The sequence below is a fragment of the Columba livia genome, chromosome 3 (assembly GCF_036013475.1).
Source record: "Columba livia isolate bColLiv1 breed racing homer chromosome 3, bColLiv1.pat.W.v2, whole genome shotgun sequence".
Classification (NCBI taxonomy): domain Eukaryota; kingdom Metazoa; phylum Chordata; class Aves; order Columbiformes; family Columbidae; genus Columba; species Columba livia.
Window position 1 is genome coordinate 46,138,506 of NC_088604.1, and position 16,806 is coordinate 46,155,311.

Consider the following 16,806-nt stretch of genomic DNA (forward strand, 5'->3'; position numbering starts at 1 on the left):
TTATCTTTCAAGCATGAGGTTGTATAATTATTTTAATTGCTCCAGCAACAGCTCCGAAGATCAAAACTCATATGTATGCCTGCACATACACGAACACACAACGGTTGTCCTACCGAACAGTCCAGCAATTTTGAAATATTAAAAATGTGATCTACCTCCAGATCTATCAAGCAGCAATCCAGTCTCATAAAATAGTGATGTTTCTTATTTTTTGATTCCTGGCAGGCATCAGGCATAGCAGCAGGAAGGTGAGTTAGCAAAGACATTCAGACACTCCTCGAAGGCACAGTGACCTCAAGGGTCAAAACCAACTCTCTCCTACCAAAGCATGAGCTGGTGCTCCCTTATGCCATTAAAGCACCACAGAATTAGGGAGAGAACACCTTTTAAATCAAGAATTTCGTAGGCACAGAGAAGTAACTCTGGAAGCTAAACAATGATGTTTCAGATAAAAAATGTATTTATTGCTGCAGCTGTTTCTTAAGTAGTTACTTCCTGACAAACCTGGCTAAAAAGAATATTGTAAAACAAACTCCAATGGTTTGGCAGTTGATTAACAGTATTTATTATACATGTCATGAATGGCACTGACACTGTGGAAGCCTAGGTCCTATAGCATCACATTCTATCAGAAACACTACACAATCATTTCCCTAAGCTATATTTGCAGCAGTTACAACTGCTTTACTTTTTTAATGCCAGCAATTACATTCATGTTTGTTTTCACATAATACCTCTTTAGGCCAGCTGGAGAGAAACCAATCACTTACAGATGGAAAATTATTGTTTTGTTTGGCTTTTTTTTGTTAATTCAAAATCTTTTATTTCTTTAAAAACCAAAACTAATACAATCGGTCTCTTAGCCTTTTTCTGCAATATACTTCATGTTACTTAAGACAATTTTCATGTGGTATAAATACGAATGTTTAAAGCAAGTTGCTATATTTTGAAGACAACTTACTTGTTTTCATTGACAATACTGACTATACTTCATGATGGCAAATAATTTCGAGAATGTATAATCACAAATACAGTGGGTTTGTTATTTTAAAAAACACAACACAGAGGCCACCGCAATTACAATAAAACTTCAGCCTGCTATGATTTGTTTTCCTCCAAAAGTAAGGCGGATTGAAGATCAACAAAAGAATCAACAGAAACATATTGCACAAACAGTCAAAATGCAGAGGCCAACCTGCTGGCTCTACAGGGAGAGGAAGAACTCAAGCTACTTCAACGAAAGTAAATGGCACTTGTCAGTCAAATTTGGCTTGACTAGGTCTCATTCTGCTTTACTTTTCTGCTCTTCAGCTTCACCACTTTGCATTTCTCTTCCTTGCTTTGGGGAAAGGCTGCAGCAGAGTCCTGCCCACTAGGACTGTGCGCTGAAGGAGCCGCAGTTTGTGACCCCAGGGGGCTTGCGGCGGGGGGACCCTCTCTGGAGGTGGTGGGAGGGCTGCACTGGAGGGGTCTCTGGCAGCGAGACGTGGTAGAAGTTCGGTAACCGAATATCGTACCTAAAGCCTTTCCCCGCCTGCACTCTGTCATTCAAGGCATACAGTTTTTCAGCAATGTCGCTCCCGATTAAAATTGAGAACAGGCGGGAGATGAAACGGTGTTTAGCGAACAGCAGATACAGCTTCTTTCTCCTCCAGGCCACATACCGACAATCTGTCTCTGCTGTAAGCGTTACCTATAGGACAAAAATTAAAATTAGCAGTGATATTGCTGCTGCTCCCCTTGCTCAGAAAGCACCTCCACTCTCTCAGCAGGCAGGCAGGCTGTGTCCGCAATGCATCTTTGCACCTACTGCAATTAAATCCATTTAATACAGTCAGAGCTCTGCAAAGTATGCAAAAGACAAGTGAGAAGAGTGACTTGGAATGGACTGTAAGGTTGTATCTTGTCGGCCTCAGTGACAATATGCCGACACCGATGCTGAACAGCAGCTTCAGCCAGGATGCAGGTGGATGGTGGGCCTTGGCCCTGCGCTCCCTGCTTTACGCTCGGCAGCCCCAGCTGGCATGGCAGGTCCAAAGAAAGCTCTCAACAAATGCCATTTGCCCTCGTGACACAAGACATCAGATCCACACAGGCAGGAGCTAGCGTGTCAGTCAAGTGACAGCGGTGTGTTAAGAAAGCGAAGGCAGTCTGTTCCCTAACAAGCTCACGGGTCACAGGGGGCAGCCCCGATGGACACCATGTCCCATGCTGTCCCCCGTGTGCCACGCTGGACCATGGGCATGCCTCTCCACAGCACTCCCAGCCTCTTCCCTGCTCTCCCATTCACCTCCTGCAGGGAAGCCCCTTCAGCACCAGCTTCCACCCACCTCCTGCAAACCTGGTTTCTCAGCAAAAGAATGTAAACAGAGTGTACCTCCTAGATTAGCTTTAAGAAAAAACCCATTTGTTCTAATGACAAGGTGCAAACAGAAAGAAGATATGAACAGCATAACTAGTCCAGCAGATAGAGGAATTCCCCCCTCAAATTAATGGGATGCCTCTTGTTTGTATAATTTCACAAAATCCCCCACAACTAAATGAACTCATTTCTCAGTCAATTAGTACTTCAACAGTTTTCTGTAGTATTAAAACAAAACCACAACAAAAACAACACAACAACAAACAATCAAGTTCCAATTTTACCTGGAAAATTCCCTCTTCTGTGGGCCTCAGAGAATCCCATTCAGGAGAATCCAGAAATTGAAGAGGAAATATATAATGCAGAAACTCCCCATCGACTGTCACTCTGATCCTACCAAAATAAGATGTGTTAATTTGTTAGTACTACCTGTACAGCAGCGATGACTGCCAACAAGAATGTGTTATTTCTACTATGTGAGGAGTTTAAATCTAGCTTTGAGAGGATGAAAAAGCAATCACTGGCCGACAGTATCCTAATTATATTTTTGGACACAACTTGATCAGGCTGTTTTAAAGAGAATACAAGACAATCGGGTAACTGAAACAGAAACCTTTCCAGGGCTGACTCAAGTCATATTATTCTCTCCGGGAAGGTCTGTGCAGCAACGTGGAAGTTCTCTCATGTAAAGGCCAGCGTGCACTGGAGGGGTGAAAGACCAATGCACATAACATCGTGTGCCTCCTTCACTTGAAAGCCACAGGATATACTTCTGGTTTGGCAAATACACATTTTAGAGGGAAGAAGGCAGCAAAAGCAGGGAGTGGAAAGCAGGATTTCCCCATGGCATGTATTAGGTAAGGCTCTCTCAATGTTTAAGAGGAATTACATGGCCAGAGGACTGTCTTTGGAGCCAGGAGAACAGCACAGAGGTACAGGATCTCTCTGTGAATGCTCTGGCCAAAATCTGCAGATGCCAAAGAAAGATTTTCTTTCTACTTTTCAAATAATATTTAAGTTTGAAGACACACAAGCAGGAAATGCATGCTTGAACCTCCTGAGCTAAAAGAAAAAAAAAAGCAAGCTGTAGGAATCCGCTTTTTACATCTGCTCTGCATCGAGATTCATGCTTCTTAGGAAATCAGAAGCAGCAGCCCTATGCTGCAGGAAGGAGGGTAGCAGGAACTCTCTGCATTATTATTAACTGCCTGGGCACGTAGAAGGATGGAGATGTCTCCTTCCACATGACTACGACTAGAAGCAACCTCCACATGGTACTTTCTAGACAGCTCCCAAAAATGCTCTGAACCACGGGGTCACTAGGGCCAGCTACCCAAAATCCATATTGTTCATTGCAAGTAGTCTTAAATTAGCTGAGTTTCAGGCTCCCTACAAATTCCATCTGTCCATGCAGCAGACTGTCAAAATGCACCTATACCAAGTGTCCCATGAAAGACAGACCATGGCCACTACCTCTGGGTATTCCATCTACTCTTCTGGTGGTGCAGTACTGCATACCACTTTGTCTACAGTACGAAAGCCACTATTTCTCTTCAGGAAAGCATCAGCAAAGATGTGATAAGGATCTCCAGTAAGCAGGGAGTATAAGCAGGTAGATTTATTGCCTCACAGTCTGACTAAGTGCCACAGTATGCAGTAACTATCAGCTCAGTTCTGCAAATCTTGATAGAGCTCAACTATGTTCCCTTGTAATGGAAGGTCACTCTTAGGTTTTCTGCTCTCCCTTACTCCCTTCCTTCTCATACCCCCCCCGAAAGAAATCAAATACAATCTGTACCAAAATCAAGATCTCTATCAGAGTTTATCTCAGTATATTAGTAGTTCTATTTCATAACTACCTTTAAGTCCCATTTCAGATGACACTAGCAAAGAAAAGTAAGAAAGATGCTGTGTTCATCAGCTAGGCAGTAGACAGATAGCAAACCATAGCCTGGAGACTGAAGCACACATTTGTTCCTAACCTGTTAAGTGCTATGATACAGTGGTCTGGAAAAGAATGACTTAAAATCCTTTTCTTTCTGCTATTACAGATTTTGTGCTTAGTGCTTTTATGCTAGTGCTGTCCTAGACAAGTGTATTTAGCCTATTAATATTTATATTACTTGCATTAATATTTAATCTATTGTACTGGAAAACGAACAAACAATACACAAATCAGGCTTTTTCTTTTTGCTTTCATCTTCAAGAAGGAGCAAAAAATAAAGATATTTGCAGTAAGTCTGAGCAAACCAATACAAACCTGCCTGACACAAGCAAGGACAGTTTATCAATAGGTGTTTTGCCCTGCATGGCGTAACAGTGTTCCTTCTCCAGGGTAACTACTTCTGCATCACAGCACAAGACAATCTTCCTGTAAACAGTCAAGGAGATTCCCAGAGGCTGGAAGAGTGCGCTGTAGAGTTCCTGGAATTCTCTGTCAAAGGAAACACTCCGAACTTGGTAGGTAACGTAAATGAACTGGACGAAGCATATAGCAAACAGTATAAAATTCCAGGAGAATATATCAGCGGCACAGACGTCCAGCCAAGCCCAAACAGAAGAGCAGAGAAAGCCCAATCCAAGCAAGCTGAAGACATAGAGTAGCCCAAAGAATCCACTTCCACCCATGAAGCCAACAACAAAAAGAATACTGGCTAGGTGGTAGATAGATCCCTCTGCCTCTTGCTTCCAGGTGGTGCAGGTAGGATGTGCATATATCAAACTTTCCCAAAAACTTGCATTTTCTCCCATGGTTGGAACAATTTTTCAATTCAGCTGAATCCTGGAAAATTTTATTTATGCGACACAGCTAGTGGGGTCCTTTGCTTTTCCATTCTTGCAAACTCTGCTCAATGATCACATAACATCAGGGTCTCTTTTGGTAGCAACTTTGCACTTTGGATTTCCAGCAAGTAGGAGGCTCATGCTGTCTCTCATCAGTTCATGTATTGTCTTGACTTTGGCCATGTCATCTGCAGTTTCACCTGGTCTGGACAGTTGAAGAAAAGATTCATTACTTATAAAATTATTTTCATCAATTAAACTCTATCAAAGCTTTTATTGTCTAAAACCACAGACTGCATTACACTCACACAATTCCCTTTGTAGCTCTGTGATTCCAGGATCAAACCTTAATATTCATTCAATTGAATATCATGTTCCTGTATCTATGAACCCTGTAGTGACTGCTGAATTGTTGCTGAATCCCTGTAAACCTGGACATCACGTCCACAGCATCCTGTGACAAGTCTTTCCACAGCCTAACTGCTGAGAAAGTAGCTACAATTGTTGGTCATGAACCTGCCATCTGCAAGTCTCACTTAACGCTCTATCTACCTCTTGAACAAGTAGAGACAGTGAACTCTTGTCCCTTGTTCAACTCCTCCATGTCACTCTGGATTTCTGTCAAGTCACTTTATTTTCTCCGCTTTGTGTTTCTGTTACCATTAAGGCTGCTCTGTCCCCAGAGACAACAAACTACATCCCCAAACTCCACAATAAGAGAAACCCAAGTATCATGAGAGACGGACTTTCCTACTCCAAGGATGACAGGCAATAAGCTGTCATGTATAAAGAAGACTACAAAGCTTCAAGGCAGACTTATACAGATTACAGATTTATACAGACTTATACAGATTACTTAGTGTTATTAGAACACTAAGTAATTCTGCAAAATACTTTTCGAAGGGCATTTACAAATCAATTTTATAACATTTGAAGTTCTACCTTGTATAATTTCATGCCACAACCCTCATAATTTTATTGTTCAACACTGTAAAATGTTAAACATGCTATTTGTTTCCAAATTATAACCTATTCCCAAGAATTAAATAAGAAGCAAAATAGACAACTGCAAAGCATGAAAAAACAGCTTTCTGTGTCTTTTGAAATAAAAATACATGCTTCAATGTAAGATTAGACGTAGTAGAAACTGCAAAGCCAGAGTCTATCAGTAGTGTAATCAGGACTGAAACTCAAAGTCTTTAACTGTTCCTACTCCCAGTAAAACAGCAAGGAAGCTAAGAAACATCTACCATCTAAATAATTAGATTCTCTAGAATATCAAAGGTAGCTTCTTTCCTCCCCCGCCCAAGAGCCACAGAAGTCAATACTTTAAAAGTACTGCTGGTGCAGTGAAGCATCCCACACCATTCAGCAGGGCTTGTAGTGGAGGTTTTGTTGTTGTGTTTTGTTGTTAATAAAGCAAAGTTGTATCATATTTCCTAGCTGCTACAGCTTTACTACTTTTAAGTTTATTCAAACCCCAACGCTAATTCCATGATTCAAAAATACTAATGCTAAATGAAGACATAAAATCCTGTACAACCAAGTGGCAGAGTTCAGAAGAAAAGGTTAGGAGGAGAGCTCTCCCTCTCTGGGAGTGGTAGTAGGGAAGTCACTGGCCCATAAAAATATCCCAGCTAAAGAGCAAGGACCCTTTCAAATCTGAAAGTGCTTAATATCCTACTACGGTGGTAGAACTAGCATTATAAGAATAAAGTACTTTGTAGCTATGAGCTTTGCTTCTTGCCTCTTTACCCAAGTACTCTTCTCTGATACAGGATTTAGCCCTTGGAGAATGGGAGATGAGAACTGCATCAGCTACACGGAAGCTACCTGGGCATGGCAAGAGCATGAGGAATTTTAAGCAGTACTTCTGTGACCAAGGGGTGAGATTTCTGAACAGAAAGAAAATAAAACTGGAACGTGCAGTTTGCAGACCTTGTGTTCTGAATCCAGTCAGCATTTCCACCGCGGTCAAAAATCAGCACCAGAAGTTGTTTGTTTGATTGTTTGTTTTTTGAAATAGATTAACTGCTAACAGTGACTATGGATTACTGTTAATACTTTTACTTTATTGCCAACATTTTGCTCCGAGCAGTTCTCATAAGAACCTAATTTCTACAAAACAATTCAGTGGTTTGAATTGAACCATGACTGAGAAGTTACATGGGAAGCTATATGCATGCCACAAACAAAACACCGTGGATCCATACTGTAACCTACTTTCCATTATCAATGTCTTTTTATCATGTAAAGCCACACATTTCAATAATTTGACATAATGTTGCAATAATTCCACAAAATTTATGTTCAATTTCCAATTTGCTTATAGCATTCACCGTCAGCCCACACTACAACTCACAGCACTGCTTTAAAACACCTATTCATGACCAAATGGGTCAAAATAATTTTGAAAGAACAGTACACCACTAGGACACAGATAGAGGGTCATCTTACACAAAACCAAAGCCCTGAAAAACTATCCTGTATTTGTAACTGTTTCTTTTTGGAATGGGACCTGTTTTCCAAAAAGACAGTATGCAAAACCGACTGCATGCAAAATTCCCACTTATTTCAGTAGTTCTGTACAATGAGAACTTTAATGGTACAGCACTGTGGTACAGCATCACCAGGCTGGAGAGGGCCTCCCTCTATCCAGGCAAGAGGAGGAATGAAGAAGGGAGGCCAGCACTGGCACAAGATACAGCCTCAACAACATGACACACTCCTGAGCTACGTAAAGAATGCAGAAAAAACTAACCCTCTGGAAATGCTGATGAAGCCTACTGCTAAATGAAGGTGTTTTCTCAGGGCTATGGTGAAAAGCAGGCATGCTTGCTGCCAGTGAACTTCAGGCAAAAAGAAAGAATTCACCTCTTTTTAATCAAGAAATTATTCTATTATTTGGGAGATGAAACTTGTTGGTAGTTTTTTTTTTGTTTAATGAAGTATTAAATAGAATGGTGGTGGAGCACTGGAACGGGCTCCCCAGGGAGGCAGTCACGGCCCCAAGCCTGACAGTGTTCAAGAAGAGATTGGACAACAACCTCAGACACATGGCGTGAACTGTGGGGTTGTCATATGCAGGAAGAGGAGTTGGACTCGATGATCCTTGTGGGTCCCTTCCAACTCAGGACATTCTATGATTCTATGAGAACAGAGACAGTAGGATGTATATGCCTAAGTATAGTAAAATTTATAATTTGGTTGGTATTTAGCACTAGATAACACTTTTCACATTTTTCTTCATAGTTCCTACAAATGCAAAATTTAAACTTGAGGGCTTCAGAACAGTCACTCTAATTAAACCATTCATCTACTGCAAGCATGGGTGGGGCATGAAAAATCCCCCAAACCAAAAAGCCAAACAGCTGTGGTACCAAGTCCAAGTCATCCTCCACAGAGGACATGTCTACAAAGCACCCACAGTAGCACAGCATTGCCAAGTTTGTACACACCCAGAGGGGATACCATCCTTTCACTGAGATGCATCAGTGTTTTAAGCTACCAGTTCAGGGAACGTGCCAACTGACATGGCCTCGTTTGATGTTCTGCTTCAGCTGCCCTGTCTGTGATGAACACTTATTGCTACAGGTTCATTTGATGGTGGTAATCAGGCAAGCTTCAGTGGGAAACTGCATTTAAAGCAGATATCCTGGATCATAAGCCTGAAGAACTGTATCTTCCCCAAGTAAATGTTGAATACTTTCTACTCTGTCCCCTGCCGAAAGAGAAGATGGAGCACTACGCACAAGCACAGCCTCTGCTATGTGACTATCATATTCAGAATAATACAACATTGACATTCATAGGCTGCCAGAACCACAGGCACACAGAATCATAGAATCATTTAGACTGGAAAAGAATTTTAGGATCATCAAGTCAAACCACAAACCTAACACTGCCACGTCCTCCACTAAACCTTGATCCCAAGCAAAGAGTGGAAGAGGTCTCCTCCCAGCTTGGGAAGGAGACATGCCCTATCGACACAAGCTGAATCACTGTGGCACTTCTGGATGTTTTGCTCCACCACATGTCCCACACTCTCCAGCAAGAGCAGATCAAGTGCTGGGAAAAAAATCAATCCAGACTGGAGATGTGAGCAATATATAGTGGCATGGACTTCTTCAAAACAAACAGCAGCACTGCCAGAAAGACTAAGCTGTCATCAGCGCTAAAATCCATTAGTTTACTGGGCTTCAAAGCAGTAAATGGAGTATTTCACTTATATTCACCAAAATAAATACCCTCCAGCAACTTAAAACTTCATATAAGCAGTATACTAAACCAGTCAAAACAGGATTAATTTATATTGTAATTTAAATGCACATAGTACAACCTTTCCAAATGGGCTTTTTCCCCATACACTGTAGTATTGCCATAAAGAATTACCAACTACATACATTTTTAATTTGTTTGAGAGATGGGTACTTTACCCCATTTTTGTCACTGATGAATCGAATTCAACTCTGAGAAGCTTTGAGTGTTAGTTACTGTGTCTGGATCACAATAATTTCTGCAAAAAATAAACCCTAAAAAGCCCTGAGGCCGCCAGCAGTTCTCTCTTTGGTCTTTTTAATTAAGCCAAAAGTACAGCTATTCAGAGTTTGAATACTCCATTCTGTAGTTGTACTATGCCAAGTATTTAGCCAGAAAGCCCTCAGCACTTTCACCCTGAACATGTTTACAGGCTGTAGAGCCATACATGCTGATCATGTAACCAGCCTGAATGAACTACATTGCCTGCTACAGGTTTGGAAGCAAAAGGGAATGTTTTCCTTCATAACATATACGCTTTCATATACAAAATGAGATTATGCTGGATTTAACAAGATTTGTCTCACTGGCTTTAGCCATCTACAGTGCAGATGCTCATACATGAGGTAGCGTATGGCTGCAGTCAGTGAAGCTGCTCCAGCAGCTGTGCCAGGAACCAAGCAGTCCCTCCAGCCAAGGGTCCCTTGATGCCCCATGCTTCCAGAGGGACGAGCTCTGAACACCCTCTCTAGGCTGTCAAGTTACACCTGGTCTGCTCCTTCATTTTAGCAACTCTTTCCTTTAACATGCAGTGCAATTACATACATTGATTAATGTACCCCTTCCTTCCATTGCCCCACATCTCCTTTCTCTGCCCCCCTAATGACACCTACTGCTCTCAGCTGTTGTTTCTGTAGCACGCTTTCCCCAGGCTACTTTCCTTCTGCAGTTCTTCACTTGAGGTTAGATACCCAAAGGGACCGAGACAACCAAACTCTTAATTGCAATGCAGTGTCTAACTAATGGCAGCGCACGGAGGAGCTCTGCACCTACAGACAGGTATGGCCATGTGCCTATAGGCAAGTACAGGCAGATAAACAAGTTATTTTCAGTGACAAACTGTCCTTGAACCTATTCCAGGCTCAAAGCATACATACAGCAATTAGGACAGTAACTAACAACAGAAACTCATTTCCTAGCTTACCTTAAACTTCTTGACATTATATTCTAGACAACAGTAATTCTAATACTGGATAACACTGTTTTCCCCAAAAAATACAGCCTGTGCAATACAGAGAAGGCAAAAGTATCTTCATCACGGCCCATAATATCTATTCAGGAAGTAAAAATGTAAGGAGGATGAGTCCAAAAAGGACTACGCAATCCAAAAGACAAAGGTATCAAAATAATCAGTCACTGTAAAACTACATATATACAGCGATACAAAAGCATATATAGCAAATGTAATTAACTAATGGGACAGCTTTAAAGATTTCCTTTGCCGGAAATTAAGGAAGTTAGGATGCTGCCTGGTACCTAAAATAAATCTGGATAAGCTATTATTAAAAAATGAATTGATTTAATATTATTTTATTTTTTTATTCTCTAGGAAGTTAGATTAGATGATCACAACAATGTCTTCTGGACTTTTGTCTGAAGTTACTTAATAAAAACAAGTTTTATATACCTAGAAAGTTACATACCTGGTCTTTTCAATGAAATCCAGAAGCCTAACTTAGATACCCAGACTTAGCTACTTTAGAAAACAGAAAACCCTGAATACAGGTATGTCTCTCAACCTATTTCTCATATAGACCTTCCAGCAGAAGCCTTCATCCATATGGAGTCAGCATCTTTCCTGGCAATATTTTTAAAAGAAAGGGATGTTTTACCAATGAATGCTTTAACATGAAACACATATGCCACCCTGCCAGCCAAGTCTCAGGATCCTGCTGCCCGGGCAAGCATCCCCATCACAGAATGAAGAGTGACTGCAGCACAGTTTGTCCTCCCTCAGTCTCCTTTCTGCGCAACATCACAGCTTCAACAAGAAGGGCAGCAAGTGACCTGCCCACACGAGCCAAAATGAGTCACTCCGGGCACCCTCGTGGGAGCAGGAAAAGGGATTTGCAGTCTTGTGGGCTGAGGAAGGCATCCTGTGTCTCACTGATGTCTCATCACTACGCCTCACCCCTGGATCAGTGCTCTCAGCACAGGCTGTCACTTGGAAGGTAAAGCATCTCAGACCCTAGGAAAAGCCATCATACACCTTTCCTAGTCCTTCCAGTACCCCCTTGGGGTCCTAGTCCTTCCAGTAGCTCACTTCCAGTGCCTCTGGGCCACACAGGCTGCAGCTCCTGAACTGGACCCCTGCCCCCAGAGCACCTGAGTGAAGCGACACCTTCTTGGAGAGCAGTCCTTCTGGGAATGCTCAGAGCTACAAAACAAGCAGCTGGGGCACATCCAACCACCCGTGGTGCTTCACTGCCTTCAGGCAAACCTTGAAAAATAACCAGCTGTGAAGCTGGAGTTTTTTGGACACAAAATCCAGCTCTGGTCAGGCAGAATTTGGGCTCCCATGTTCAAGGCTGTTTAACCAAGAACCCCCTTCAGTCAGCTGCTGTCTAACCCTGGAGACACCCCAATGCCATCTCTATGTTGAAGCCAATGGTCCAGACAAACAACCCACCAATGCCATGAGGCTGATGGCTGGTTGTCCTCCTCACCAGGCTGGGCCTGACTCCTGCCTCCCTGCTGCAGCCTATGCAGAACTGCTTTCTCCAAAGCAGAGCACTTTAAGGGGAGTCTTTTCATGGGGCCTTCCAGTCATTAAGCTTGTTTGGCTGCCCCTGGGAAGGCGTGATTCTACTTATGTCTTTTTAAGAAGTGGAAAAAAAACTGGGTGGGGGGAGAGCAGGGGGCATCAAGAGCGAAAGAAAACCAGCAGCAATACAGAATAGTTTAAGGTTCATTAGAAGCACTGCATACAGTAAAGCTGCTATTATTGAGTCTTTAAATATTTAAAGACCAGCTTACTGTACACAACTTGAACGATTGCTCATTTATCACTGTAAAATATACAATGCAATCCTCTGTAGCTGCAAAGCCAATATGGAAGATGCTATCCATTTTATCATCTAGACAGTATCTGATAGGACACAGATTTTCTTCCAGTTTCAATCAGAACTGATGAACCATAAGTACATGTGGCATTCCTGTCAAACTAAGACAAATAATCCCCTCCCTCATTTTTTAAGGTCTTTTGCTCCTAGGAAACATGAATATGGAAGGACAGTCAGGCATTTTTTAAACTAACTATGCATTCCTAGCACTTGGGTAAATTTGAGCAAGGTTCTTATATATTGAACAGCATTGGACAAATAATGCTGGGTTCTGTTTTATTGTGTTTTATAATAAAAATTGCAAAGTGAAGTGCGAGTTCAAACTTTTCTACAGTTTAACTTTTAAATTAATAACAGAGAAAGCATCTACAACGCATATTTCACAAGTGCTTTAAAACTGTATTAATGAACTAATGCTGAACCCTGCAAAATTCAGCTTAAATGCATTGGTACTGTGTAGTATTTCCTTTGGACAGGAGAGTATTCCCGTGAAACCAACCACCTGATGTGAACTTCATTTTCCAAAAAAAGAAACAAACACACTTGGTTCATCACACTCCCCTTGCATGTACAACTGGATTATGGAGAAGTAGTCTCATGAGCCATGTGTTTAACCAAACAGCAAGCTGAGTCATGAAATGCCACATTTATGTACCCCGTGAGCTCCAAACCAGAGTGAAACACAGTGAAAGGCAGCGAGGATGCCCTAATAGAGCTGCTGAAATTATTTATCTTTAGGTCTGCTCTCTGCTTTGCTGGAAGGAGTGTCATATGGCTTTAAGTACAAAGCAGAGCCAGGCAGAACCATACACATCGCACTGGTTTAGGACCACTTTCATTAGTTTTCTATGAGAGCCAGAATACTTTTAGTTTCATCACATAATACAACCACAAACTGAGGCTTTGTTCACTGTAGAATACCTGATTTGTGTTTGGGCAGCGGCGACATGCCTGGTTACAGGTACTGTATCAGCACCTGGAGACACTGATCAAACTTCATTTTCGGAAGGCAGTGAAACACACTAAAATGATAAAAATGAAATCTCATCTCTGAAGAGCCTGCACACCTAATAAAATGATTAAAAGTTGCTTCAGCTAACAATGCTGTTATTGAATCTTTAATAAACTTTCTGTTCTGAATTTGCACCATAAAAAGTTTTCCTGCCACAAACTTTGCCTTCACAATTACCTGTATCACATTTCCTTATGTTTCAATACCTATTCTCCTCCCTACGGGATTTGCAGCATACTTACTATTTAGCAAGCAAGGCATTTCTTAAAAACTTGACATTTTAAGCTACTTTATTATTTGGCACCACACAGAACTTTGTGGAAAGCCTGAACAGCAAGTTCTACAGATGTGGAAATTATTTCTTGTTTTGCTGTGGTCAGTGAAGACATTTTTACTTGCATATATACCATCATATTCCCATTAATCAACAGGGTGGCAATAAGCCCAAGTTCTGGAAGCCAGATTTCATCAATGACATCTTTATAACACTACCAGGTGGTCCATGATTCAATATTACAAGAGATCAGCTATATAAAATGTCTGCCCATAAAGTGATTGACAACCTAAACACACACAGAGCTTTACAGAACAGCTGAAGAAAATGTGGTGAAATATTATAATTTGGAAAAACATGTTTGGAAAAAAATATTATAGTTTGGGGAGAAGAAGCATTTTGTGTCGTTCATCTTCTCTTCGGAAAGAAACAACTGCAAATGCAAAACCAGATCTTAATTTCAGGGTTCATCTGCTCTTACCATTTGTTGATGAGAAGAGAGAAGAGTCAAGTAACGGCAGCCCACCAAGCAAAGCCCTAGTCAGTGGAAGAAATCCCCAGCCCCCGGGCTGGCTTTGTGAAAGCAGGATACTCGAGTCAGCTCTTGTGAGTGGGCTGCAGCTGCACCCGAGGAGAAACCCAAAACCACGAACCACGCTTTGCTTAGAAATAAACCCTAAACCCGAGAGACATAACGAAGACTCTCACTTCTGACAGAGCCCTCGGGAGGGGAAGCTCATGGCAGTCTGCCCCGCTCTTTTATAAAGGGGACATGCTACAGCTCTCCAACTTCCAGCCGAGGGTGAACTCGGGGGCTCCGGTTACCGCTGCCGAACCGCACCAGCGGGGCGTGCTGGGGCGGAGCGCACTCCTCCCGGGGCAGGGAGGGCCCCCGCCAGCCCGCGCCTACTCCCCAGCACACACCGCCAGGACGCCGCCGAGCGCTCGGGTCAGCAGCCCTCGTCCGACGGCCAGTTCTCGCCACCGCCCCGGGCCCCAGGCGGGTGTCCCCGGAGCGCAGCGGGGCGGGATGCGGGCCGAGCTCCCGCTCGGTCCCCGGCTCCCCTTCGGCCCCCGGCCCCGGGCAGAACGGGGCGACGCTCCGCGCGCTGTCTGACTGGACAGCGCCGGCGGGGGGCGGGCGGAGGAAGCGCCGGGATCAGCCCGCCCCAGCTCGGCTCGGCTCCCGCCCTGCCCGCGGCCCTTACCTGCCCCGTGCCTCTGCCCGCGCCCTCGGAAAAGTTTCCCGGCCGCCCGGACGGGACGGGCTTAAGGTGCCGCTCCTCGCCGCTCCCGGCACTGCCGGCACGACAACCTACCGCGGCCACCGAGCCGCCGCTGTGACTAAAATAGGCAGAAGGCGGCGGGAGGCTGCGGGCGGCGCCAGCTCCGGGGCCGGCACCGAGCGGCTGCAGCGCGCAGGCGCCTCTCGCCGGCCCCGGGGGGCTGCGGGCGGCGGGTGTACCCCCGGCGAGCGGAGGCGAGCCGCACGGGCCGAGACCGGGAGAGCCGAGGAGGCGGGCGCTGCCGCCCGTCCCGCCGCGCCCCTCCTGCGGTGGCGGCCGCACTCCCCCCTGCCCGGCAGCCGGTCCCGCCGCTCCGGGCTGCCGGTGGGTGCTGAAGGCGTCGAAGGGGCGGGCGGGGGAAGGCGGAGGCGGCACCGGTGGCTGCGGAGACCCTTCAGGGACGGCAGAGCCCGCGGCGGTGCCGCTCGCTAAACTTGCGCACCTTAAAACCTGCCGCGGCTTCAGCCCGAGTGCTCGGCTGGGACTTCCACTCAAAACCCGCGGCTTTGGAGAAACGCAGGGAGAGGCGTCTCTTTTGGTACTGCTGTCTCGGTTGTCTGGAACCATTAGTTTGGAATAAATAAAAATGCATTTTACTTCTCTTTCACCTACTCACCTCAGCAGCATGTTTCTTCGGAAGGGAGATGGATGCCTTCAGGGTTTCCTTCATTACATGTTTGGTGCACCTATTTATGCACAGTCTTTAGTTAATTCGTTTCAGAACAAGAATATGCCTCACCAAAATATAGTTAGAAGTGTTGATACAGTGTCAATACATAACCTATTCAGTGTACAAGCCATGCATTTGTTCTGGTGATCACTTTGTGTCTTGGGGAGAGAGAATTTTTTGATGGAAGGAGACAGATTTATAAGTTTTTGATACACAAAAGAATCACAGAGTATTAAACGCGCAACTCCTACTACAGAGGCTATTTCTTAAAAACTGAAAATGAGCAATAATATATTTTAAATAGTAAATGTGGATAAGCTTGTGTGCTTGCCAGTGGCCAGCTCCAAGGTCCCACACTAGGCTGACACGTCCATTGTACAGCAAGGCAATGAATGCACTCATGAACTTCTCCAGAAACAAGAGGACAGAGCAACCTGTCATGCTCTAAGTAGAGGGATTAGGGTTTTTCATAAAACCTTTGTGAACTTGCTTTCCCAAGGGAGTTCTTGATTTTTTTTTTTAAACATTTTTAGCTCCATATTTTCCAGGAAAGATATTTGAACTTTTACAATAATGAATTCTCCTAAAACCTGAGAAAACAAAGAGCCAGAGCAGTTTAACTCAAAGCTATCCTGACTTACATATATTCAAAACTTCATTATCTGATTGTGGAATATTTATTTTTATATTTAATATTTTTTGAGAGAAGTTTTTTAATACATCTAATAAGTATGTATTAAGGTAGCTGTAGTTAATTAAACATTTAAAGGTTTTTGCAGTGTTGTTCCAAATACGTTTCAGACATCCTTTGCATATGATATTTTACAATTTGTTTAATTTTAGCAGTATCATTTGAGAGATTTCTGTACTGGCAAACTTGAGGAAGTACTGATTTATTGTCTTTTTTGTTGTTCTTTGTACCGAGTTGAGGTTGAAGGCACCCAACCACTTACCCAGAGTCATTCACAGTTGCATTGGGCATAAATTCACCCATTATACTTATTCTTCATTGGGATGATTGCAAAGGGATGGGGAAATA

The 16,806-nt window shown here is 43.4% G+C and overlaps 1 protein-coding gene across 4 annotated transcripts; it reads right to left on the bottom strand.

The window, feature by feature from the left end:
- Nucleotides 1-437: 437 nt before the first annotated feature.
- Nucleotides 438-15,367, bottom strand: POPDC3 (popeye domain containing 3). Of its 4 annotated transcripts, none has more exons than XM_065056604.1 (4): nt 15,020-15,367; nt 4,623-5,351; nt 2,647-2,755; nt 438-1,693 (listed from the first exon to the last, which is right to left on the bottom strand). In XM_065056604.1, the coding sequence occupies exons 2-4, from the start codon at nt 5,111-5,113 to the stop codon at nt 1,373-1,375; spliced, it is 921 nt and encodes a 306-aa protein (XP_064912676.1). In that variant the 5' UTR covers nt 5,114-5,351; nt 15,020-15,367; the 3' UTR covers nt 438-1,372. The 4 variants fall into 4 exon arrangements, with proteins under 4 accessions (XP_064912676.1, XP_021152943.1, XP_021152942.1 ...); XM_021297268.2 differs by lacking the exon at nt 15,020-15,367 and adding an exon at nt 14,736-14,902; XM_021297267.2 differs by lacking the exon at nt 15,020-15,367 and adding an exon at nt 14,520-14,685.
- Between the last annotated feature and the right edge of the window lie 1,439 nt (nt 15,368-16,806).